General features: G+C 45.0%; 1 protein-coding gene across 1 annotated transcript in view; it reads right to left on the reverse strand.

Moving 5' to 3' along the window:
- Window positions 1–8,072: 8,072 nt before the first annotated feature.
- The window catches only part of KCNK2 (potassium two pore domain channel subfamily K member 2), a 205,922-nt gene continuing 187,436 nt past the window's right edge, over window positions 8,073–26,558 (reverse strand). The window contains exon 7 of the mRNA XM_040351449.1: window positions 8,073–8,759. Within this exon, the coding sequence (XP_040207383.1) occupies window positions 8,442–8,759 (318 nt within the window). The 3' untranslated portion in view covers window positions 8,073–8,441. The remainder of the gene's footprint in view (window positions 8,760–26,558) is intronic.

The raw sequence follows: 26,558 nt of genomic DNA on the forward strand, positions 1-26,558 counted from the left end.
TACATTTTTTTCATCCATCTTCTGCCATCAAAATGCAGCCCAGAGTTCCAATAAAAAAAATTCACGCAAGTATTTTGAAGGTTAGACACATTCTCCCATTACAATTTGTACTATACGGACTGTGGCACAAACAACCTATTGGCACGTTTGTGCTTTACCATGTGGGGGCTTTAGAAAGTCACGTTTGGATACCTGGCTTAGCAGATCAGAAGATGAATGACTTGTATAGCGCTGCACATGCGAACTAAATCGCCTCTAGGCGCTTTTTCCAGCCAGTGTCTGCTTGGCTGGTGCGGTCATTTTACCCCGTAGGATCCCGACACGCTTGGGACACACAGATATACATATATACACAGGCATACCCCACTTTTAAGTACACAATGGGGTTTATTTACTATCGCTGGAGAGTGCAAAATCAGGCTCACTTCTGCATAGAAACCAATGAGCTTCCAGGTTTTATTACCAGGGTTAATTGAACAAGCTGGGGTTAGAAGCTCATTGGTTTATATGCAGAAGTGAGCCTGATTTTGCACTTTCCAGCGATAGTAAATAAATTCCATTGCATACTTAAAAGTGGGGTATGCCTGTACTGGGCCAATTTTTGGACGAGATCCAATTTACCTACCAGCATGTCTTTGGAGTGTGGGAGGAAACCGGAGTACCCGGAGGAAACCCACGCAGGCACAGGGAGAACATGCAAACTCCAGGCAGATGGTGTCGTGGTCGGGATTCGAACCAGCGACCCTTTTGCTGCTAGGCGAAAGTGCTACTCACTACACCACTGTGCTGCCCTTTGAAAGATGAATGAGGATGAAGGAAAAGGATCCTTCTGAAAGTTTATACTATCAGCTATGATGAGCACCATAGATTTGGCCAAATGAGGTTCACTTTACCTAAAGGTCAAACTTTTTAGTATGCCTTCCTAATGGGAAAACTTTTTTGTACCGTTTTGCAAATAGAAAATATTCTGACACTGAGAACTGTAAGTGGGGAAAAAAATATGCCACCCCTACAAAGTACAGAGTAGGTAAATCGTCCAGCTAATGAGCATAATGCCGCGTACACACGATCGGAAATTCCAACAAGAAAAATCCGATGTGAGCTTTTGGTCGATCGGACTTCTGCTGTCGGAATTTCCGCCAACAAAAGATTGAGAGCAGGTTCTCTATTTTTCCGACGAAAAAAGTTCCTATTGGAAAATCCGCTTGTCTGTATGCAATTCCGACGCGGAAAAAAAAACACGTATGCTCAGAATCAAGCAGAAGAGCCGAACTGCCTATTGAACTTCATTGATCTCGGCTCGTCGTACGTCTTGTACGTCGCTGCGTTCCTGACGGTCGGAATTTCCGTCAAGATTTGTGTGACCGCGTGTATGCAACACAAGTTTGAGCCAACATCCCATCAGAAAAAATCCACCATTTTTCTTGTCGGAAATTCTGATCGTGTGTACCCGGCATTAGCCTTCATTTTAATGGAATTTAATGTGGTATGGAACTCCAGGAAAACTGGAAATTCCAATATTTTGGGTTGTACCCTATGTGCGTTAAAGCAATCTTGTGCTGAACAAAGAAGTAACCAATAAGTAAATGCAGGCACCATAAACTATAAGTACTTATCAGAAGTCCTTGAAAGTGGTCTTCAGAAGCTCAGGTAGTCCTTCAAATGTGATATACTGCTGCATAGTAGATAGAATTGCCACCAACCTAAAATACAATGAACTATGTCTGATCATCTTCTAGGAACTGCTTTGTGCAAGACGTGTCTATTCTGAAACTATGTGAAAGTCATAATTTGTAGATAACATTCATGGGGCTTCTGCTGTGTGCTTCAAGATCAAAGCTGCCAACTTGGGCTGGTTTATTATTGCTGTTATGGTAGGCAAATTGGCAAACACAGAGGCCCAGATTCACAAAGACTTACGACGGCGTATCTCCAGATACGCCGTCGTAAGTCCGAATGTCCACCGGCGTATCCATGTGCCTGATTCATAGAATCAGTTACGCATAGATTTGGCCAAGATACGAGCGGCGTAAGTCTCCTACGCCGTCGTATCTTGGGTTGCAATAATTACGCTGGCCACTAGGTGGCACTTCCTTGATATCCGCGTTGAATATGTAAATGAGCAAGATACGCCGATTCACGAATGTACGTACACCCGTCGCAATTAGTTACGCCATTTACATAAGACATACGCCGGCATAAAGATAAAGCATGTCTCTAGGTGGCGCAGCCCATGCAGAGTATGAACGTCGGAACAAGCGTATCTTTTTACATCGTTTGCGTAAGTTGTACGCGAATAGGGCTGTGCGTAAGTTACGTTCATGTCACAGGCATTGCGCCGACATATCTTTGGGCGTAAATACGACGTGATACTGAGCATGCGCGCGCATGCGCCGTTCGTTCGGCCATGCATCTACAAGGGGTCAAGCCTCATTTAAATACAACACGCCCCCTACCAGCCTACTTTGAATTACGCGCGCTTACGCCAGCCCATTTACGCTAAGCCGCCGTAACTTTAGACGCAAGTGCTTTGTGAATACAGCACTTGCCTCTCTAAGTTGCGGCGGCGTAGCGTAAATACGCTACGCCCACGCAACGTAGAGCGGCCGTACGATAATCTAGGCCAGACACTTCTATGAGTTTCTAAACCTCTAGACCAGCTATAACTCTCTGTATGTCATCACACAAATATTTGTTTGCCAACATTCCATCCCAGAGCACATTGATTCAGAAAATCAATTGGAACAAGGCACCTACCACTAGTAATATTTACATTTCTTTCCGTATGGAAAGGATGGTGGTAGGTTGTGTTCATCCATTGGATTGTTTTTTTAAAAGCTGTTTGAAAATGACTGAAACTGCTAGAATTATTGCTGTGTGTGTAGCCAACTTTACTGCATAGCTCCCAACTGTCCCTGATTTCAAGGGACTGTCCCTGATTTGGAACAATGTCCCTCTGTCCCTCTTTCCTCCTCATTTGTCCCTCAGTTTGGTCTGATTTATATACCATATTTTCCGGCGTATAAGGCCTTGTACACACGAGCGGATCTGTCCGATGAAAACGGTCCACGGACCGTTTTCATCGGACATGTCCGCTAGCAGATTTTGGTCTGATGGTTGTACACACCATCAAACCAAAATCCCAGCGGACAGAGAACGCGGTGACGTATACGACACCGACGTTCTCTGACGCGGAAGTTCAATGCTTCCGCGCATGCGTCAAATCACTTCGACGTCATGCGCGGGTTCTCGGGAGAGCAGACATGTCCGATGAGTCATACTGACCATCGGACATGTCCGGCGGACATGGTTCCAGCGGACATGTTTCTTAGCATGCTAAGAAACATTTGTCCGCTGGAAAATTGTCCGGTCGGCCGTACAGACGATCGAACATGTCAGCGGAAACTGGTCCGCGGACCAGTTTCAGCAGACATGTTCGGTCGCGTGTACGAGGCCTAAGACGACTTTTTAACCCCTGAAATTCTTCTTTAAAGTCGGGGGTCGTCTTATACGCCAGTAACCTAACATGCTTACCTTATTCATGACATGCAGACCGCGGCCGTCCATTTTTCAAAAGCCGCGAGGACGAGAGGGCATCCGTGATAGGTGGAACACTGAACACAGTGTCTCCTGAGTGTTCCGCCTATCACGGAACAGCAGAAAGAGGAGGCGGGGCTTTTGAAAAATGGACGGCCGCGGTCTGCATGTCACGGATAAGGTAAGCAGTGACACACTGAGGCATGTAATTTGGCACAGTGAGGCATGTAGTGGCGCACAGTGAGGCAGCGCTCCATAGGACACAGCAGTGCCAGACAATCCCCTCCCCACTCAGTGAGCAGAGAGAAGCTTGCCATCCGTCGGCTCAGTGGAGATCTGCGGACTGATCTCCCGCTGAGCCGATGGGAGCAGGCGACGGAGTCCGCCAAGTGTGAATGAGGCCTAATTCTGTATAATTTTGTTACTTTTTTATATAATTCCCAGGGGTGTGTCCTATGCCTACATACTTTGGCTAATAAGTGTCCCTCGTTCCCATCTCAAAATGTTGGGAGGTGTGTTACTGCTGTACATGAATGGTCATTAACCCCTTCTTTTCACACTCATTCCCCTAGATCAATGTGTTCTGGTGCTGTGTGGTTCAGCATAGGATCGCTGTTTTCACAGACAGTTTCCTGGTGCAGGATGAGAAGAGTATACAGAATAGGGTTAAGCTTATTACAGACTCATTTCAGAAGTTGCCTGGAGTTCAGCATTAACTAAACTCTTAAAATCAGCAACAATTTTTAATCCTTATGCTGTTAGCATTAGTAAAAAAAAAAAAGAAGAAGGGTATTTTATATTTACTTGTTTTACATTTCTTTAGTTACTTCCTGGTTTCTGGCCTAGGCCACAATGATGTTATACATCGCAGGAGTCCTCATGGCAATTTTTTCTTTCATCTAAAGTAGGGGAGGAGGGTCTTTCTCAGCTAAGCACACCCCCCTGCTTGCATGTCTGAGTTAGGGACAGATGGATTCCAAGAAGGGAATGCTACATCAATCTTCTGCCCTTACTCAATATGGCAGCAGCTAGAAATACTAGAGTTCAAAGTGATTGCTCAACAAAATTAGGCATGGAGACATGGATGGATGGGTTTGCTGTAAATCTAAAAAAATAATGAAATATTGTTTCCAGTATGCGATACAGTTGAGTTCTATTTTAAAGGGGTTGTAAAGGTTTGTTTTTTATTTTTTAAATAGGTTGCTTTAAGCTAGTGCATTGTTGGTTCACTTACATTTTCCTTCGATTTCCCTTCTAAATGTTTTTTTTTCTTTGTTTTCTTTGTCTGAATTTCTCATTTCCTGTTCCTCCTCAGTAAGCTGTTCAGTAAGCTGTTCTGGCTGACTAACCACTGCTCGGATGATAGTGGCAAGCTTACTGAGGAGAAACAGGAAGTGGGAAATTCAGACAAAGAAAATTTTTTTTAGAAGGGAAATCGAAGGAAAAGGTAAGTGAACCAACAATGCACTACAATTGGTTAAAGGAACCTATCTATAAAATAAAAAACAAACCTTTACACCCCTTTTAAGTGTTGAGAAGAAATGTGACTTCATTCAGGTCTCTTGCAGTAGAGGGGTGAATGTATATGGAGAGGTAGATGTGAGCAGTACAGGTAAAAGCTGCAGATGGAAATTGTAATAACTGAATGTGGAGAGTGGCAGTGATGTGTGACCTTGCTGTGCTTGGTTGTCTCTCCTACTATGTGACGTCTATTGCAATTCACCTTGTCTGCCTGATGAATTCTACATTTCTGATGAGCACCAGGAAAGGAGGTGCAGGCTCCGCTTTGCTCAGCAGGGATCGCTCCGTGGATCCCCGCTGAGCAGGAAGATGACAGGTCTGCCTCTGCACACTGTGCAGGGACCGACCTGTCAGAGCCCCGCTCTCCCCTATGGGGGAATCGGATGACGACAGACCGTAGAGTCTGTTGTCACCGATCCAAACCGCCAGACGGAAGGAAAAGTAGGGTTTTCCTCCGTCACACTTTGGTGGATCAGATCTGGTCGGATGTCACCGCTGACATCCGTGGCTCCATAGGAGCATGGAGTGCCCATGCAGGTCTGCCTAAAAAAACTGGCAGACGGACCTGAACGGTCTGCTCGTGTGAAAGGGCCCTTAGGATCCTTTAGTGAGCCTTCACGGTAACAGCACTGGGAAGAGCAGTCAAGAAACCTATGCGTTTTTGCACACATGGCATTTTTTCTAAATAACAATAAGCTCAAGTGTGAAATGCATTCCTCCTTTGCTTTTCTGACTGACGTTGCATGTCTTTTACATTGCTCAGTAAAAGTTTCTAAGGACTTTACTCAATGGAGCGTGACCGTTCTTGTGATACAATTGTCAAGCTAAGCTGGTATACCAAGGGTCAACTCCCAGAGAATGTGTTTGTATAAAGGGTTAGTATCCACACTTGGTGAGCATGTTCTGTATTGAGTTACACTCACTATATTGTCAAAAGTATTGGAACACCTGTCGGATTGAGGCAGGCCAGTCAAGTTCCTCCATCTCAAACTCGCTCATTCGTGTCTTTATGGACGTTGCTTTGTGCACTGGTGTGCAGTCATGTTGGAACAGGAAGCGGCCATCTCCAAACTGTTGCCACAAAGTTGGGAGCATGAAATTGTCCAAAATGTCTAGGTATGCTGATGCCTTAAGACTCAAGTCACTTCTATTGCCGCTAATGGGGCACGACTTGTCATGCAACTTTGAACTCTCGAGTTGCATGACGCAGTGTGAACCAAGGCTTAAGGAGGCTATGGTAAGTACAAATGTTTTATGGTGCTTGCTGATGCAATGTTTGATCCTATACAATAGTGTCAAACGTTTTTTATTTGACTCAGAACAGGTATACTTTAAAGCGGATGTAAACCCTATTCATGAAATTTGAGCTGCGCACATATATCTGCAGTGTTTTGTTATCACTCTTCAAAGCACTATGTCCCTGTAGCTGTCTCCTGCTCCGTTCTTCTGTTATCAGCCTGATAACTCCTGACAAGTTCTCCGTCACATATGATAAAAGCAGCCTGAGTTTTGTGTAGGGGAGGTTGCTACAAATAGATTAGCAGAGCCCTGAACCATTCAATGTACAGAGCTGAAAGTCTCTACCTATGAGGAGAGGGGTGTGACCCTTTCCTTCAATCAGCTATCTTGGCTGTATGCCGAGGTTTCACTGCAGTGCTAACCAGGAAGAGAAAATCTCCTAACACAATGTGCACTTTCTAAACAGTATATAAAGCTGAAGACAGCAGATATACATGTTAAACTTTAGTAGGGAGATTTGTTTATTCTCTGTGTATCATCTGAGGCTGTTCACTTCACTAGGTATATGTGAGGGTTTACATCCACTTTAAAGTAGAAGTTTTGCCAGGCTATGGGCATTCAAATATTTACATGTTCATGAAGCGGAAATTCACCCCCCCCCCCCCTCTACCACATTTGGTACATAATTATTTTTGATAGGATATCCTAGGCAATCCGAGCAGAAGTTATGGCCTCCCTCTCTTTGCCCGCAGCCTTCTGGGACATGTCACAGATCTCAGAAGGCTGCGGGACCATTCACAAAGTGCATATATTTCATGTTGCCTAGTGACAAGCAAGACACGTGGTTTTGTACCCCAAATGTGACAAGCAAAACACGTGGTTTTGCGCGTTAAAATAAAGAGTGGCAATAATGGCAAAAGTTCTCAAAGGTGGATGAGCTTCTTTGCCACATTTGCCACGTGTGGGGCAGCCCATTAAAATGAATAGGCTGTCCCATTGAAATGAAAGGGCCCTATGTATGAAGCACGGCATCATGTTAATGGGGCTCAGATCAGTTGTAAATTTAAAGATGAATTGCTTTACTGTGTCTGCAGCTAAAGAGATCACTGAAGTTCTAATAAGATTTAGGAGTCACCTCCTCATGCAGATAAATTGAACGGAACTTCTAGCGCTAATTTGCGGAATTCATCTACAATGCCACCTGCTGCTAGTTTAGTATTACACAACATGGGACCAGCCATAAAATACGGTTCTCTGCAGGCAATGTTTTATATTCATGGTCAACCGTCAGTCTGATTACTGAAAACAGGGAATGGTGAGATTGTGATGCCCATATACTGCTGAATAAAGGAGTTATTTAAATATGTATTGTTTTCGGAAATCTGTCTAAAGTATTACTCCTCAGTAACCGCTGGGTGGATTTATCCTTTAAATTCCTTTGCCATCCTGTCTTTTCCTGCCTTGCATTGAGGCACTGCTGTAGTTATTCATCAAAGCAACAAGAATAAGCCAATAAAATACATTCCCCAGTTTAAAGGGCACCCGTCTGGATGGCTATTACCTCTCACTGCCCAACTCCCAGAAGCAGTGCTGGTCACAGACTTTGCGTTATGGTGCGGTGGTGTGTTTTTTCCCCAGATGCAGCACCACTTCCAGTATTTGGGCAATTGTGCCCTCCAACATGATATAGGAGCATTTTCTGTTGCAGGTAATTGCCATCCTGACAGATCCCCTTTAATTAAAAAAAAAAAAAAGAAAAAAATCAGCTATGGAGGTTGTGTTTCTTTACGTTTTAAGGCACTGATATGAAGTTTCTTAGGTTAAAGGCTGTACAGTATCTTAATGATTTTTCCAGTTACAAAAATGTAGTCCGTAAAACAATCCATTCCTTCGCCAAGCTGATCTCGAACATTAACAGGTTTACCAAAATTATGAAGATTATATTTCCGTAATGTTGCAGGTTTTTATGGCACATTAGAAAATAAAAATAGTCTGGGCATAGAAAGGCATTAGACGTTGTCGAACGTAGTAGCCATTATGAACTATGTATATTCTGTCTACATTGATTCCGAGCTCATGCAGAAATGCTGGTAGTCTTATCTATGGCGAATGTAGCATTTGTAGGTGGAGTTGGTGCAGGGGTGCTACTTAAAGTTTTCGATCACAGCGATCTCCTCAGTAGCACAGTGTGGAGTCAAGCCATTCAGGTAGATACTGTCGTATTTAGTCATAGATGACAGGGTCTCTTTTTCGCTGCTCAGGTGGTTCACGGACAAGGTTCTCTTGCACGGGGTCATCTCCTGGGTGGGGCTCATCCCGAGCTCCGCTGATAGTTTGCGTTTAACGGAGGTAGCCCGTTGGAACTTGTCATAGATCTCCACGCTCAAGCGTCTTCGGGTCTCTTTGAACTCAGCTGTGACGTTGGCTGTCCATTCGGCAGCGTGCATCCTGAATTCCCCTACCTGCAGGTACAAAAAATGTAGAAGAATGGGAAGGTCAGGCAATGTGCAATCAACAGAACATCAATGTGCAATCAACAGAATATTATTCAGTGAAGCAAAGCAGAGAACACTGATGATATACAATGGGGTTGATTTACTAAAACCAAAGGCCCAGATTCTCGTAGAATCGCGCAAAACTGTAACTATATCTCATTTACGTTACGCCGCCGCAAGTTTTACAGGCAAGTGCTTTATTCACAAAGCACTTGCGTGTAAAGTTGACGCAAACAACGTACATTTTTAAATTTCGACGCGGGAATGACGGCCATACTTAACATTGGTTGCCCCTCATATAGCAGGGGCAACTTTACGCCGGGCAAACCTAACGTAAACGTCGTAACTTCACTGCGTCGACCGGGCGTACGTTCGGGAATTCGCGTATCTAGCTAATTTGCATACTCGACGGGGAAAACGATGGAGGCGACACCTAGTGGACAAAAAAAAATTGCATTTAAGATCGGACAGCGTAAGAGCCTTACGCCTGTCGGATCTAATGGATATCTATGCGTAACTGATTCTAAGAATCAGTCGCATAGATACAACGGCCCAGATTAGGACTTACGACGGCATACATGGCGTTGCGCCGTTGTAAGCCCTTTGAGAATCTGGGCCAGAGAGTGCAAAATCTGATGCAGCTGTGCATGGTAGCCAATCAGCTTCTAACTTCAGCTTGAATGGACCTTGCCAAAATATGCATCATCACAGGGTGACTGATTGCTGTGGATGCAACGTCCCGGTATTATGAAAATGGAAACTAATCTAAACTCGAAAAAATTGACTCTAGATATTTATTGTAGAAAATATATATAAAAAAAGTATCTAAACTTATAATACAGTATTACATCAGCATGGGGACCCAGCGGGTATTCCAATAACACTTCCAAAACCTTATAATAATGCAAGTACGTTCACATCATGAGAATACATAAACATTAAACAGTAAAAGTGCATATAGGATTTGTGTCCTTGAAACTGGGTCCAGTATATGCGGGATATTAGTTCTTACTTTGCTCAACATGTTTCGCGCATGCGCCGTTCGGGAAAAACGTTCGGGAAAAACGTCAATCACGTCGGGTCACAGTAGATTTACATAAAACACGCCCCCCTGATCCAAATTTGAATTGGGCGGGCCACCGCAACTTACAGAGCAAGTGCTTTGAGAATACAGCACTTGTCCGTGTAAGTAGCGGTGGCGTAACGTAAATCAGATACGTTACGCCTGCCCAAAATTGCGCGGAGATACGAGAATCTGGCCCTATGTGCCCCGTTGTGTTGGTCTATCACATAAAATCCCAATAAAATACATTTATGTTTTTGGTGGTAACATGACAAAAATGTGGAAAATGTCAAGGGATATGAATACTTTTTCAAGGCACTGTATTATACAGCTTCAATTGATTTCCATACCACATCATGCTTTACTCATCATCCATGACCCCTGATAAGATGAACGTATACCCCTCCTTTTACCTCCAGTATACCATCATAGGCGTTCATCTCTTGAACCTATGGCCAGTTGCCAGACCCCTGGGTCACCTATTACTGGCCTGTAATATTTACCTTTCATGAGGATGCAATCAGAAGTCGTACAACTTTATTACAACCTTGTGTGTATGTGATTGCTATATATGTATGTATATAGGTATGTAATCATGTAACTGTGGTTTCAAAATGACAACTGTTTTAAAAAAATAATAATAATTGGAAGTAGATATCAATAATTTTTTTTCTATAATTCTACAGTTTCTTTGGGGGTAATCCACAAAAGGGATACGCCGGCGTATCTACTGATACGCCGTCGTATCCCTGTTTCTATCTTTGGAACTGATCCACAGAATCAGTTTCCAAGAGATAGACAGAAGATCCGACATGTGTAATTGAATTACACTGTCGGATCTTAAGGATGCAATTCTAGGCCGGCCGCTAGGTGGCGAGGCCATTGCGGCCGGCCTAGAATATGCAAATGAACACTTACGGCGATCCACGAACGCTCCGACGAGCCCGTCGCTCTAATGCTACGTCGTTTACGCCGAGTTACGCCGTGTAAAATAGGGCTGAGTCCTATTTGACTAAGCCCTATTAAGTATGGCCGTTGTTCCCGCGTCGAAAATTCAAACTCTATGTCGTTTGCGTAAGACGTCCATGAATGGCGCTGGACGCCATTTACGTTACCGTCTAAGCAAATGACGTCGGAGCGACGTCAGTTAGCGCAATGCACTAACGGACGGAGCATGCGCAGTACGTCCGGCGCGGGAGCGCGCCTAATTTAAATGGGACTCGCCCCATTAGATTCGGCGCGCCTTGCGCCGGACGGATTTGAGTTACACCGCCGCAAATTTCCAGGTAAGTGTGTTGTGGATCGATACCTAACTTAGGAAATTTGCAGCAGTGTAACTTAAATCACTTAAGTTACGTTGCGCTGCGGGGCTGTGGATTTGGCCCTTTGTGCTTGCCTTCCTGATGGAGCCGTTGACCCATGAAACGCGTTGAACTTCCAGCAAGAATCTCATCACCTTATGGGGTCATGGATGATGAGTAAAGCATGCTGTGAATTGGAAATCAATTGAAGCTGTATAATACATGTATTTTTACAATCATTACTATAATTCAACTGCTTTTTAACATTTGTCAGAATAAAATCTTGTTTTATCATTTGTGTGGTACCATTAACCACTTCCCGCCCGGCCTATAGCCGATTTACGTCCGGGAAGTGGTTATGAAATCCTGACAGGACGTTATAGAACGTCCTGCAGGATTTCATGCCGCGCGCGCCCGTGGGGGCGCGCATCGCGGCGATCGGTGATGCGGGGTGTCAGTCTGACACCCTGCATCTCCGATCTCTTTAAAGAGCCTCCGGCGGAGACTCTTTACCACGTGATCAGCCGTGTCCAATCACGGCTGATCACGATGTAAACAGGAAGAGCCGTTGATCGGCTCTTCCTCACTAGCGTCTGACAGACGCGAGTAGAGGAGAGCCGATCGGCGGCTCTCCTGACAGGGGGGGTTCGCGCTGATTGTTTATCAGCGCAGCCCCCCCTCGGATCGCCACACTGGACCACCAGGGATGCCCACCCTGGAGCACCAGGGTGGGCAAAAAAAAAAAAAAAAAAAGCCTGCAAAAAAAAAAAAAAAAAAGTCTAAAAAAAAAAAAGCATTAAAAAAAAGATGCCAGTCAGTGCCCACAAATGGGCACTGACTGGCAACCTGGCAAAAATCAGTGCTGCCACCCCAGTGTCCATCAGCGCCACCCCAGTGTCCATCAGTGCCACCCCAGTGTCCATCAGTGCCACCCCACAGTGCCCATCCATGCCCAGTGCCCACCTATCAGTGCCCATCTGTGCCACCCATAAGTATCCATCAGTGCCGCCCATGAGTGCCCATCTGTGCCGCCTATGAGTGCCCATCTGTGCCGCCTATGAGTGCCCATCTGTGCCGCCCAAGAGTGCCCATCAGTGCCGCCTATGTGTGCCCATCAGTGCCGCCTATGTGTGCCCATCAGTGCCGCCTATGTGTGCCCATCAGTGCCGCCTATGAGTGCCCATCAGTGTCGCATACCAGCGCCGCCAATCAGTGCCACCTCATCTGTGCCCGTCAGTACTACCTCATCGATGTCCATCAGTGCCATCTCATCGGTGCCCATTAGTGCCGCCATATCAGTGCCCGTAATTGAAAGAGAAAACTTATTTACAAAAAAATTAACAGAAAAAAATAAAAACGTATTTTTTTTTCCAAATTTTCAGCCTTTTTTTAGTTGTTGCGCAAAAAAATAAAATTTGCAGAGGTGATCAAATACCACCAAAAGAAAGCTCTATTTGTGGGGGAAAAAGGACGCTAATTTTGTTTGGGTACAGTGTAGCATGACCGCGCAATTGCCATTCAAAGTGCGACAGTGCTGAAAGCTGAAAATTGGCTTGGGCGGGAAGCTGCGTAAGTACCTGGTATGGAAGTGGTTAAAGTCCTGATTTTTTGTAGTTCATTTTTTTCTTGATGTCTATACATAGGATATGGTACTGGACATGGACATTAATACTGTCCAAAATTTAGAAGGGTTCCCCATATGGGGCTTCTTCCTCCAGACTGTCTCTGAATTTTCTATTTATGGATAGAGTTGGGCTTTAGAGAAGAAAGAGAAGGTTCAGAACTAAAGCATAATACATCCTTTCCAAGATTTGCTCCATATTAATGTTTCTGGGAAAGCGTACATTAATTAGTGAAACTTATACACCAGAGAGTTCAGACGAGTTTTTCTGCGGAAGTCCAGATGTATTCATAAGAATTCAGTCCCAGCAGACAGAGATTAAATCAATTCTTTATAAAGCCCTTTCTATCATTTCACCCCACTCACTGCACATCATAATAGTAAAAGCACTTAGTATTCCATCTGATCAAGGTAAATTGGACTGCATTAGGTAAATTTAATTTGCCCTACTTACTCACTGGTAAACAGCGTAATACGTTCTTCAATACACAAAATACAGAATAACTTAGGCGGGGGATATGTTTTTTATTTGTTCGGCTTTACCTATGTCTATTTAGAAAAAAATTGAAAATAGTTTATGTTGCTTTGAGGACTTTTTGTGATGATATGAAAAAAATTAGTCCATTCACCTCTATTTAAACATGCCTATGGCGGTTGCAGCACAATTAACCACTTAAGACCCGGACCTTTATGCAGGTAAAGGACCTGGCCAGTTTTTGCGATTCGGCACTCGCTTTAACTGACAATTGCGCGGTCGTGCGATGTGGCTCCCAAACAAAATTGGCGTCCTTTTTTTCCCACAAATAGAGCTTTCTTTTGGTGGTATTTGATCACCTCTGCGGTTTTTATTTTTTGCGCTATAAACAAAAATAGAGCAACAATTTTGAAAAAAATTCAATATTTTTTTACCTTTTGCTATAATAAATATCCCCCAAAAAGATATAAAAAAAACATTTTTTTCCCCTCAGTTTAGGCCGATACGTATGCTTCTACCTATTTTTGGTAAAAAAAAAAATCGCAAAAAGCGTTTATCGATTGGTTTGCGCAAAATTTATAGCGTTTACAAAATAGGAGATAGTTTTATTGCATTTTTATTATTATTTTTTTTACTACTAATGGCGGCGATCAGCGATTTTTTTTGTGACTGCGACATTATGGCGGACACATCGGACAATTTTGACCCATTTTTGTGACCATTGTCATTTTCACAGCAAAAAATGCTATAAAATGCATTGTTTATTGTGAAAATGACAATGGCAGTTTAGGAGTTAACCACTAGGGGGCGCTGTAGGGTTTATGTGTGACCTCATATGTTTTTCTAACTGTAGGGGGAGTTTTTTTCTTTATCCCTATATAACATTGGAAACCTTGAAACCACCATGTGATTGTGAGCTTGAAAGTTGCCATCACAACTGGACTCGGCAATGTCAGGAACCAAATTTTCCTTGCGAGATTAGGAGTTGGAGAATCGTCCTGACCTTAGGAGATCGATAAGGCCAACTGTATTCCTCATTGAGGTATGAGCTCTGGGAGCATTACGTTTACAAGAATTACGATGATTGAACACAGAAGAATCATTTGACACATCGTTTTAACACATTATTGGGAAGGACTTTTTACACAGCATAATCATTAGTTGTTCACATTATTTTGATATTGTGCACTTTGTTTATTTATCATTATCAGTTGAATTTATTTATTTCTTTATATTTAGAAAGTTGCACTGATCACTGTTCACTCATACCCATTTTTTGTGCACTGTGTACACTTAGACCCAGATTCTCAAAGGAGATACGACGGCGTATCTCCAGATACGCCGTTGTATCTCTGAGTCTGAGCCGTCGTATCTATGCGCCTGATTCTTAGAATCAGTTACGCATAGATTTGTATTAGATCCGACCGGCGTAACTCTCTTATGCCGTCGGATCTTAACTGCATATTTACGCTGGCCACTAGGGGCGTGTACGCTGATTTACACCTAGAAATATGTAAATCAGCTAGATACGCGAATTCACGAACGTACGCCCGGCCGACGCAGTACAGATACGCCATTTACGTTAGGCTTTTCCCGGCGTAAAGTTACCCCTGCTATATGAGGCGTACATGTGGCGTACCAATGTTAAGTATAGACGTCGTTCCCGCGTCAAATTTTAAAAATGTTACGTTGTTTGCGTAAGTCGTTCGCGAATAGGGCTGGGAAAGCATTGGCTTCTTGCGGGTTAATTTGGAGCATGCGCACTGGGATTCTTTTACGGACGGCGCATGCGCCGTTCATAAAAAGCGTCATTTACGTGGGGGTCACATAAAATTTACATAACACACGCCCACATCTACCACATTTGAATTAGGCGGGCTTACGCCGGCCTATTTACGCTACGCCGCCACAACTTTCTTTTGAGAATACTTGCCTGGAAAAGTTGTGGAGGCGTAACGTAAATAGGATACGTTACGCCCGCACAAAGATACGCGCATCTACGTGAATTCGGGCCTTAAGGTCTAGCAGCAGTTTTCACAATCATTTATCTATAAAATATATTTAATTGAGTTTAGTTGTTCACTTGGCAGCGCAAGGGATCTCATCTTAATTTGTGCTCCCTTCCTTCCCTCAGGCTCTGAGCCGCGCTACCTGGAGAAGATGGAGGAGGTGGGTGGAGCCAAAATCTGACAAGGTACAAAGGAGGAAGAAGTTCCTCCTCTGCTCTGAATGCTGGGGCTTCAGCCTCATGATGTGACGTCACTGGTTGCTAGACACCAATCAGCAGGTGAGTCTAGCAACCAGTGCAGTGGACAGCAGAGAGGCTAGCGGAAGGTGCAATAAGAGAGTTTAGGGAGTCGGGGCGGCGCCGCTGCTGCTGAATGTAACAGTAAGTGACTTTTCGGGAGCTTGCGGCGCCTGGGCGCGGTGCACCGTGAGGACACGCGCCCCGTGTGCAGACACCTTGCTCCGGGGGAGGTGCGTGCCCCCCCATGCGGACGCCCATGGATGTATACTGATGTAAACTGAACTGAACATGAATATTTAAACTAATGCACTAGGGATTCAGCTTTCTTGTACTTTTTTTCATCAGTTTTCTAGACAGAACTAGTGGCTCTTGTGTAAAAGGACCTTAAAGCGGGAGTTCACCCATTTATAAAATGTTTCCCCTTTTCCCCTTAGATTCCTGCTCGTTCGGTCTAGGGGAATCGGCTATTTGTATTAAAATATGAGCCGTACTTACCCGTTTTCGAGATGCATCCTCTCCGTCGCTTCCGGGTATGGGTCTTCGGGAGCGGGCGTTCCTTCTTGATTGACAGTCTTCCGAGAGGCTTCCGACGGTCGCATCCATCGCGTCACTCGTAGCCGAAAGAAGCCGAACGTCGGTGCGGCTCTATACTGCGCCTGCGCACCGACGTTCGGCTTCTTTCGGAAAATCGTGACGCGATGGATGCGACCGTCGGAAGCCTCTCGGAAGACTGTCAATCAAGAAGGAACGCCCATTCCCGCAGCCCATACCCGGAAGCGACGAAGAGGATGCATCTCGTAAACGGGTAAGTACAGCTCATATTTTAAAACAAATAGCCGATTCCCCTAGTAAAAACGAGCAGGAATCTAAGGGGAAAAAGTGCCCTCTAAGGGTGAACCACCGCTTTAAGGCCTTGTGCAGAGGGCAGCTGATGTCTGTACACTGTGAAGGGGCTGTTTGTTTATCCATCCCTTACCAGCAGGTGCTGCAAGCAAGCAGTCTATTCATGTCTATGAGGATGCAGTAGCTGTGTGATCGCAGCCACTCGTACTAATGTGACAGGCATGCAGGTACCATTGAGCGCCCCCCAAATGCACATTATCTGTGTTCAGGGCAGCTCTTCCACATCGACAACCCCTGTCACATTAGAACAAGCTGCTGTGAACATGCAGTTGCTGCATGCTCATAGACATGAATAGACTGCTTGCACGCAGCACCTGCTGGCTAGGGGGTGATTGAACAAATGGCCTGTTCACTGTGTACGGGCCTCAGCGCCCGTCTGAACATGACCGGATCTTCAAAAATAAATAAATATATAAGACATGCCCTTGTGTCACTTATGCTTTCTGGTGATTTTTTTTAGGCTGGCTTGCTCTCCTTTAATTATCACACAACAGCTCATTAGGCGCCTCATTAATGGTAAATACATTCTTAGGATTTTGTAAAAGTTTGGCTTAAGTCAATTAAATACAGTATTGCCACACATTTCAACTCAAATAATATTTATGCAAATGTATTTTAAGCAGCCAACTTGCATAATCTAACAGAGCTAATAATGAATGTTAATGATTCCAAATAACTGTGCTCATAGTGCGTGCATATAACATAACACCAGGGAAACTTTACTGCCGATAATCCACTTTTCTGTTCACAGTCAAAGAACAGCTTGCTTTAATAACAAGCAAGTTAAATTCTCAGATACTTATTATGTGCTGTAAATTAATTATACGTGGGCTAAAATTTCACAGCTGACAATAGGAAATTCTAGGAATTAAAAGTAAACTAGTCAGACATGAACATTTTTCATGTAAAGTGGTTCAGTAACACATTTGTCGTAGGGGCCCAGGCAGTCTTATATTCCCCTGTCCCCGATCCAGGGAGATATCAACTATCCAGCTTGTCTGTACAGCACAGCTGGTTGTCAAAATCTCCAAGGACTATGGAGAGCTCGTGCTCCATGCTCGTGCATGCTGCAAAAAGAGTGTACAGAACAAATGTGTGGGCCCAGCCAGTAGAACCTTGGCAAGCTGCACAGCCAATATCTTGCTGGATTGCTAACAGGTGTGTATGCAGGTAGTGATTACTGCTACTTCAGTGAGAAGTTAGGGGTTAACTTCCTTGTTTTTTTCTTGGTGGGTTTTGCTGAGTCTGACCCCCGGTCTTATGTGATATAAAAGGGATGGAGGTCCAGAACCAGAAGGTGAAGTAGCAAGGGAAAGAAGAGAAGAAGGAGATAGATCAGTTTATTCCTGATGCAGTTACCAGAATCTGTATGGCCAGTATCATGCCACAGTCGGAGCTAAGTTCCAGACATAGTTTCAGTCCGTATTGGACTTTTGCTTGAACAGGTATGCCAGGGCAGCTACAAGTCTGAAATTAGGGACTAGGGGCCAGATCCAGAGAGTAAGTACGCCGGCGTATCTACTGATACGCCGGCGTACTTTCAAATTTCCCGCGTTGTATCTTTAGTTTGAATCCTCAAACCAAGATACGACGGCTTTTGGGTAAGATCCGACAGGCGTACCCCTGGGGAGCCTGTGCTCAGGGAGTTCAACCCCCGGAGCCCCCCCTGCCCCCCCCCCCCATTTCCCCTCTGCTACCCTTGACCGCTCCTTCTTTCCTTCTCTTTGTCAGGGCCAAAGCGCTGTACTTCCTCCTTTAACACACCAGCGTAGTAGATTGGCTTCCCGGCGGCTAACTGGGCACTTTAGGCGTGTGCGCATACGCATGTGACCTCTCGGGGCCAATCACCAGCGTGACCGCCCTATTTAAACCAGCTCCTGTCAGTAGACAGATTGCTGGTTTATCGTCAGCTACTTCCTGAACCTGTGTCTCTGGAAACCATTTCCTGTTGGAATTCCGTTCGACTCACCTCTCACCTGGAACCTGACCTCGGATTGCTTCACCACTCTATTGAACTCTTCTGACCCCGACCTCGGCTTGTGACCTGGACTCTGTTGTTGTTTCTCCTGCCCTTGAACCTCTTGGCTTGTGACCCGGATCTGCTGTCTTCTCTGCTCCCCGAACCTTGGCTTGCACCCCGGACTTTCCAGTTTGTTTCTTGGACTCTTTCAGTACCGGTTATCCGGCTTCAGTATCATTTGTTCCTGTTTCCGTCTGCAGTCACCCAGAAGCACCTGTCATCTACAACCGTCACCGGTCAACGCTTCTCCACTGGCACCGGTACCGCCTCGTGCTTCCGCCACCTGTTCCAAAACTCAGTGGGCGGGCGCGCTTGGTCGTAAAGGTGAACCACCCTCGGCAGTTCGGTCTCGGTGAGTACTTGATTCCTGATACTCTTTCTCTCTGTCCTTAGTTCTGACTTTCTACCCTCTGGAATAGTACACACCCCCTTTTAGGGGGTCTTTCTTGAAATAAAGAGAAAATGTGGGGACCGGTCGCGTGACCCGGATACTTTGCTATAAATTGGCACAGTTGTTACTTTTCGTTGTATACCTAATCTATTACGTGTGGTGTGTGTATGGTTGTACCATGTCGGCCTGCGCGGGCTTGTCCCTGTTTACAAATAAACAATTTTGGAAAAAAAAAAAAAAAATGATGCAGCCCAGCACTAGTTCTGTAGACGAGCATTTAAACCAATATGTTGTTCTTTGATTCCAATAAATACACCAGAGGAAGGATTGATTGCACCCAGGCCACTGTTTCAGAACAATTGCTTTCCGTATAATTACGCATTCTTTTTCTATTTTGAAATAAATGTGCTCTATAAAAGCAAAGACAAGTGTAAAGAAGCCATAAAGTCACACCTGTGCCAAGCCACTCTACTTAAACAAATGAGATTTTGCAGTTTATTAGGCTTTCAATTACAAATATCTCTTATGTTTAGATAGAGATTTATAATGCTGAGCTTGTACTGATGATATCAAGAATAAAAAAAAAAAAAAAAAAGGCAGACACAAGCCGTCTTATCATAATGACTTCAAAAAATTCTTTATTTGTTTTTATCTGTTCCCTGCCTCTAAGGGAACCAAATGTTCTTTCAGCTGATGACAGCTAACTGTTTATTAAATTGGGAAATAAACAATAACAGGTCCCTAATAAACGTCAGTTATCTGCAATAGAAGGGGTAATACATTCATCTGTCTGATGGCTCGTGTCTTCTACTCTCCCTATGTTCCAGTGCTGCAGCCTTAGTCAGGAGGTATTGGGTGCCCGTGTATCCTGCTGCATGTCATGGTTTCTTCCTCAGACCCCTATGTAATTGCTAATGCCGCGTACACACGACCGTTATTCATGTCATTAAAAAAAACGACATCTTTCTCAACGTGATTCCTCTCAAGCCTGCCTTGCATACACACGATCGTGAAAAAAAAATGCTTGAGCAAAGCTTGGTGACGTACAACACATACGACAACACGTACAATGGCACTATAAAGGGAAAGTTCCATTTGAATGGCGCCACCCTTTGGGCTGCTTTTGCTGATTTTGTGTTACTGCGTGTTAGTAAGGCCTCATACACATGACCGTTTCCTCGACAGAATCCATCAAGAAACTTGGTGGCAGAGCTTTTTTGCCGAGGAAAACGGTCGTGTGTATGTTTTTCGTCGAAAAAACGGTCATGGAACTCGACGAGAAAAAAAGAGAACAAGTTCTCTTTTTCCTCGACGGGAGTTTAAATTTCCTTGTCGTGTTTCTCGTCAGGCTGGTTTACGACGAGAAACACGTTCGTGTGTATGCTTAGAAACCCGCGCATGCTCAAAATAAAGTATGAGATGGGAGCGTGCCTTCGGTAATAGTAGGGTTTGTAATGGAGATAGCACATTCGTCACGCTGTAACAGACTGAAAAGCGCGAATCATCTCTTACCAAACTTTTATTTAACACGCAGTAACATGAGATTAGCAAAAGCAGCCCCAAGGGTGGCGCCAGTGGAATGGAACTTCCCCTTTATAGTGCCGTCGTACGTGATGTACGTCACCATGTTTGAGAACGAGATTTTGTCTCGACAGTGTGTACGCAAAGAAAGCTTGTCAAGATTCTCGACAAGCCTAACAAGGAACTCGTCGAGGAAAACGATGTTTAATTTACGACGAGTTCCTCGATCGTGTGTACGAGGCCTAAAAGTTTGGTGAGAGACGATTAGCGCTTTTCAGTCTTCGTGCTTTTCAGTCTGTTACAGCGTGACAAATGTGCTATCTCCATAACAAACGCTAGTTTTACCAGAATGAGCGCTCCCGTCTCATAACATCGCTTCTTAGCATGGGCGTTTTTTTTACCCCTCGTTAAAGCCTACACACAATCGTTTTTCACAATGTGAAATAGAACGACGTGAAAAAACGCAGAGAAAAAATAGAGCAGGTTCTAAATTTTTAACGCCCATTTTTCACGTCGAGAAAAATGCTCTGTAGCCTACACACGACCATTTTTCACGACAAATTTATAAAAATTGCACTTTTCTCGTCATGAAAAACGGTCGTGTGTACGTGGCATCAGACCTCTAGTGATCCTGGGGTCAGAGGATTTGAATGGGCTGAGCTAAAAGCAACACATCCGGCAACGTAACTCATAGTTACTCATAGTTATTAAGCTTATAGGAAGGGAAGAAAGCGTCAAATCGGCATAGTGTAGCACAATTTATTAAAGTGGAGTTTCCATCCCAAAAATTTTTTTTTCATTATTGTGCTCATTAGACCTAAAAAAAAAAAAAAAATTGTACTCATCTGGAAATGCCTGTTGCTATGCGGTAAAAGAGAAGAAAAAGAGCGGAGGGCGCACCGACCTCGTGTGATACTGATAAAATGTATTTATTCAAATATTAAAATTAATAGTTATACTCACAAAATTGGAGTTAAAATCAGGCTTTAAAAATGAGTACAGCAGATGTCCAGCATCATCAGTGGAACACGAATAATCGTTTGAACGAGTATAACTATTGATTTTAATATTTGAATAAATACATTTTATCAGTATCACACGAGGTCGGTGCGCCCTCCGCTCTTTTTCTTCTCTTTTATAGTTTTATGAATTCCCACGATTCTGAGGAGGGCTGCAAGACTCTAGATGATAACTTTTAATTGAACTGCACCACTTCATAGTACTTCCTGAAAATATCAGAGCGCAGGAGATTTGTTTTTGTATATGTTGCTATGCGGTCCCACAAAATCTGCCTTTGGAATCACCAAGGATCCTGACATCATCTCCCTCTAATGCTCCTGGGAAATGTGTGTCATCATTTCCCAGGATGCAGTGCGCTACCCAATTATCACTCCCCATCCAAGACTTCCAGGAAGTAAGTGCTTGTGGGCTTCACAATGCCTACAAGCAAAATGACTAACTATGAATAACTATGCGGAGCGGCGGCGGATTGTAAAATAGTAAGTGATCGGATTTATATTATAAAAATGCATGACGAAAGGACATACATTTAAAAAATGCTAATTGTGGTTGGAACCCCGCTTTAAGTAAAATACCACATAAAACAAATAGAACTCACAAGCGGGTGAGGGGGAGAGAGAGGATGACAGTCCACAGTGGATTGTAATGAACTGGGAGCTGTGTGGTAGTCCTTGGTGGAGAAGAAAGCCGGCTGTGGTGGGCACATCGACTTTGGGCGGATGGATATACCATCACGGACACACAGGGCAGCCCGATGCCTGACAATCAATGGCACTGCAAGTTGGACACATTTTTTGTGTGTTCCTGGAATGCCTTTGGGATTGGTTTTAGCACACACAGATCCATAGCTTCGCTCAAGGCTGGCCTCTTCTGCACAAGGACAACCTGTGTTCCGGCCATCACAGTGCGTCTCCACTCTGTAGGCTAGGTTCACACTGCTGCGAATTCAAAATCGCGGTAAAATCGCGATTTTACCGCGATTTCGCGGCTGCGGTTTTGCCGCGATTTTCGCCGCGATTTAAGAGACATCTGTGCAGGGTTCAATGTAAATCGCGGCCCGAAATCGCAAAAAGTAGTACAGGAACTACTTTTTGAAATCGATGCAGCGCTGCAGATGCCGCGTCGCACCGATTTGGACGGTGCCATTGCCAACAATTGCCGGCAAATGCCGCCGATTTGAGATGCGATTTGACATGTGAAATCGCATCTCAAATCGTACCAAATCGTACCCAGTGTGAACCTGGGCTGAATGAAAATAGGAAAAAATCAGCCGCACTCCAATTAGCTCTTCTTAAAAATATACAGCATCTCACAAAAGTGAGTACACCCCTCACATTTTTGTAAATATTTTATTATAGCTTTTCATGTGACAACACTGAAGAAATGACACTTTGCTACAAAGTAAAGTAGTGAGTGTTCAGCTTGTATAACAGTGTAAATGTGCTGTCCCCTCAAAATAACTCAACACTGCCATTAATGTCTAAACTGCTGGCAACAAAAGTTAGTACACCCCTGAGTGAAAATGTTCCAATTTGACCCAAAGTGTCAATATTTTGTGTGGCCATCATTATTTTCCAGCACTGCCTTAATCCTCCTGGGCATGGAGTTCACCAGAGCTTCACAGGTTGCCACTGGAGTCCTATTCCACTCCTCCATGACGACATCACAGAGCTGGTGGATGTTAGAGACCTTGCGCTCCTTCACCTTCTGTTTGAGCATTCCCCACAGATGCTCAATGGGGTTTAGGTCTGGAGACATGCTTGGCCAGTCCATCACCTTTACCCTCAGCTTTTTTAACAAGGCAGTAGTCATCTTGGAGGTGTGTTTGGGGTCGTTATGTTGGAATACTGAAGTGCTCTGTGGCCCAGTCTCCGAAGGGAGGGGATCATGCTCTGCTTCAGTATGTCACAGTACATGTTGGCATTCATGGTTCCCTCAATGAACTGAAGCTCTCCAGTGTCAGCAGCACTCATGTAGCCCCAGACCATGATACGTCCATCACCATGCTTGACTGTAGGCAAGACACACTTGCCTTTGTACTCCTCACCTAGTTGCCACCACACATGCTTGACACCATCTGAACCAAATATCTTGGTCTCATCCGACCACAGGACATGATTCCAGTAATCCATGTCTATAGTCTGCTTGTCTTCAGCAAACTGTTTGTGGGCTTTCTTGTGCATCATCTTTAGAAGAGGCTTCCTTCTGGGACGACAGCCATGCAGACTAATTTGATGCAGTGTGTGGCATATGGTCTGAGCACTGACAGGCAGACCCCCCCCCCCACACCTTCAATGTCTGCAGCAATGCTGGTAGCACACATACGTCTATTTCCCAAAAACAACCTCTGAATATGACACTGAGCACGTGAACTCAACTCCTTTGGTCGACCATGGCGAGGCCTGTTCTCAGTGGAACCTGTCCTGTTAAACCACTGTATGGTCTTGGCCACCGTGCTGCAGCTCAGTTTCAGGGTCTTGACAATCTTCTTATAGCCTAGGCCATCTTTATGTAGAGCAACAATTCTTTTTTTTTAATCCTCAGAGAGTTCTTTGCCATGAGGTGCCATGTTGAACTTCCAGTGACCAGAGACACCTGCTCTCCATTCACACCTGAGACCTTGTAACACTAACAAGTCACATGACACAGGGGAGGGAAAATGGCTAATTGAGCCCAATTTGGAAATTTTTACGTAGGTTTGTTTTCGCTTTTGTTGCCAGCGGTTAAGAGATTAATGGCTGTGTGTTGAGTTATTTTGAGGGGACAGCAAATTTACACTGTTATACAAGCTGTACATTCACTAATTTACATTGTAGCAAAGTGTAATTTCTTCAGTGTTGTCACATGAAAAGATAGAATAAAATATTTACAAAAATGTGAGGGGTGCACTCACTTTTGTGAGATACTGTATTTAATATACAGCGCGTTGACTGCATACAGTGATATCTCCAACCCAAAGTCAACCTTCCTTGATGCGTTTCACCACTCATGGTATGCTCACAAGGATAGGTACTTTTTGATGCCTCATTCACATAAACACCTATAGACCGTGAATAGACCATGTTTTTAAATGGCTGGAGCCACCAGGTGCTGCATGCAGGCAGCCCATTCATGTCTATAGGAAAGCAGCAGCTGCATGGACAATGCTGCTCGTCCCAATTTGACAGTCATTCAGGTGGGAGTGAGCAGCCCCGAATGTGGGAAATGTGTGTTTGGAGCTGCTCACCCACACCTGCATGGCTATCAAATTGGGATGAGCTGCATTGTCGATGCAGCTGCTGCTTTCCTATAGACATGTGTAGCGCCCCCTTACTTTTAGTATGGGCACTACGCTAAAGTTAGTGGGGAATGGGAGAGTTATTTTGCTCCCATTCACAATTTGCTAAAATTGAGACTTCTGTCACTCCAGAAACGTCCACTGGGTCAGTCTGTGCTCCAGGGATGCAATACCATCCCTGGCCAGCAGTTGGCACCAGAGGGGTTCTGGCAGAGCAACTTTCCCCAGCAGCCAGTTAGAGAAGTTTCTTCCTCGCAAGGCATGCTGGGGAGGGGTATAACTGTGACAGGTGTCATGTGCTAGGCAAGTTTCGCAGGGTCCCGGTTCCAGGTGCGGCATCCACCTTCAGGGTGCGCGCATCCATGGACCCCGCCAGAGAGGCCCACCAGGCCAGAATTGCAGTCTACACAAACCCTCATCCGGGGGTAAAACGGGACTCCAGTGACTTACTGGGTCCCCAGTTCTATTGAAAGGATCCCAGGCTGGGTGCCGTTCGATTGGGGGGTCGGCTTGAGGAGAACCTGGAGGCAGGTTGTCCAACAGGGCTTGAACGAACCAATTGGGGATCTGGTGACCAGAATGTTGACAGGTACGTTTTGCTGTCATCCGGTGACCTATGCTAAAACCTACTGGGAGGATTCGCTCCATTTATCCATCTAACTCACCTAAAGTAATTGGCCTGTGGCAGAGGCCCTGGAGCCGGGTCTGTGAGAGAGATCTGTTCCTCCCAGCAAATCTAAGTGACACTTTGGCTGCCAAGCTTGTGAGAGGGGGTCTGTCTGGGGGCACTTTACCCACTCCAACTAGAGTGGCGACGAATAACAATTTGGTACTCTATTAAGCAAGTACTGCTCAATTAATATCCGGGCCTGACACTGCAAGGTTTTCCCTTTTCTTCATCAACCTGCTCTTCCCATTCAATGTTGATGTTGGCCGTGTTTGGCCAGGAAATAAAGCATTGGAGAACCTTTATTCACTGTCTGGACCTTCGCTCACTGCTTTGTTCTCCAACTGCACCCATACGCCACATTAAGGTAACTCAATATGCCGATCCCAATAACAAATCAGCGGCTCCTGCGGGGGAAGCGCTACACATGAATGGGCTGCCTGCATGCAGCATCTGGTGGCTCCAGCCACTTAAAGACATGGACCTTTCCACTTGTTACGGGGGTCTGGCTTTCTGTGACTTCATAGTTACCGTATTTATCGCGGTATAACGCGCTCCCGCGTATACCGCGCACCCCTAAAGTGGCCCCCAATCCTGTGGAAATAAGTTTTTGGGGTTTTTTGTACTTACAGTTTTGGTGTCTTGCGCGGCGTCCATCGGCGGCCTCGTCGGGTCTGGCGTCCTTCTGCGGCTTCGGGTGTCCTCTTCGGCGGGTCTGGTGTCCTCTTCGGCGGGTCTGCGGCGGGTCCGGTGTCCTCTTTGGCGGGTCCGGTGTCCTCTTTGGCGGGTCCGGTGTCCTCTTCGGCGGGTCCGGCGTCCTTCTGCGGCGTCCTTTCCGCCACGAGTTTGAATACTGCGCCGGCATATACCGAGCGCAGTACACTCGTGAATCTTCGGGCAGACTCGGCAACTGTCGCGCTGACGTCCTGTACGTACAGGACGTCAGTGCGAGAGGCGCCGAGTCTGCCCGAAGATTCACGAGTGTACTGCGCTCGGTATATGCCGGCGCAGTATTCAAACTCGTGGCGGGAAAGCGGGTATCGGCGTATATCGCGCACCCACGATTTTGCCCTGATTTTCAGGGCAAAATAGGTAATCCGTATTAGCTGCTGCTTCACTGTACAATTAGAATTCCTTGGTGGCCACAAAGGGAACTGTCACTGGACAGCACAATGGCAGTTGGCATTGCCTAGCCATCTAGGAACAGTTAAGCTTGATAACAAAAACTAAACAGGAGAGTAATACCGTGTGTTTCGACC

Source organism: Rana temporaria, chromosome 4 (assembly GCF_905171775.1).
Source record: "Rana temporaria chromosome 4, aRanTem1.1, whole genome shotgun sequence".
NCBI lineage: Eukaryota > Metazoa > Chordata > Amphibia > Anura > Ranidae > Rana > Rana temporaria.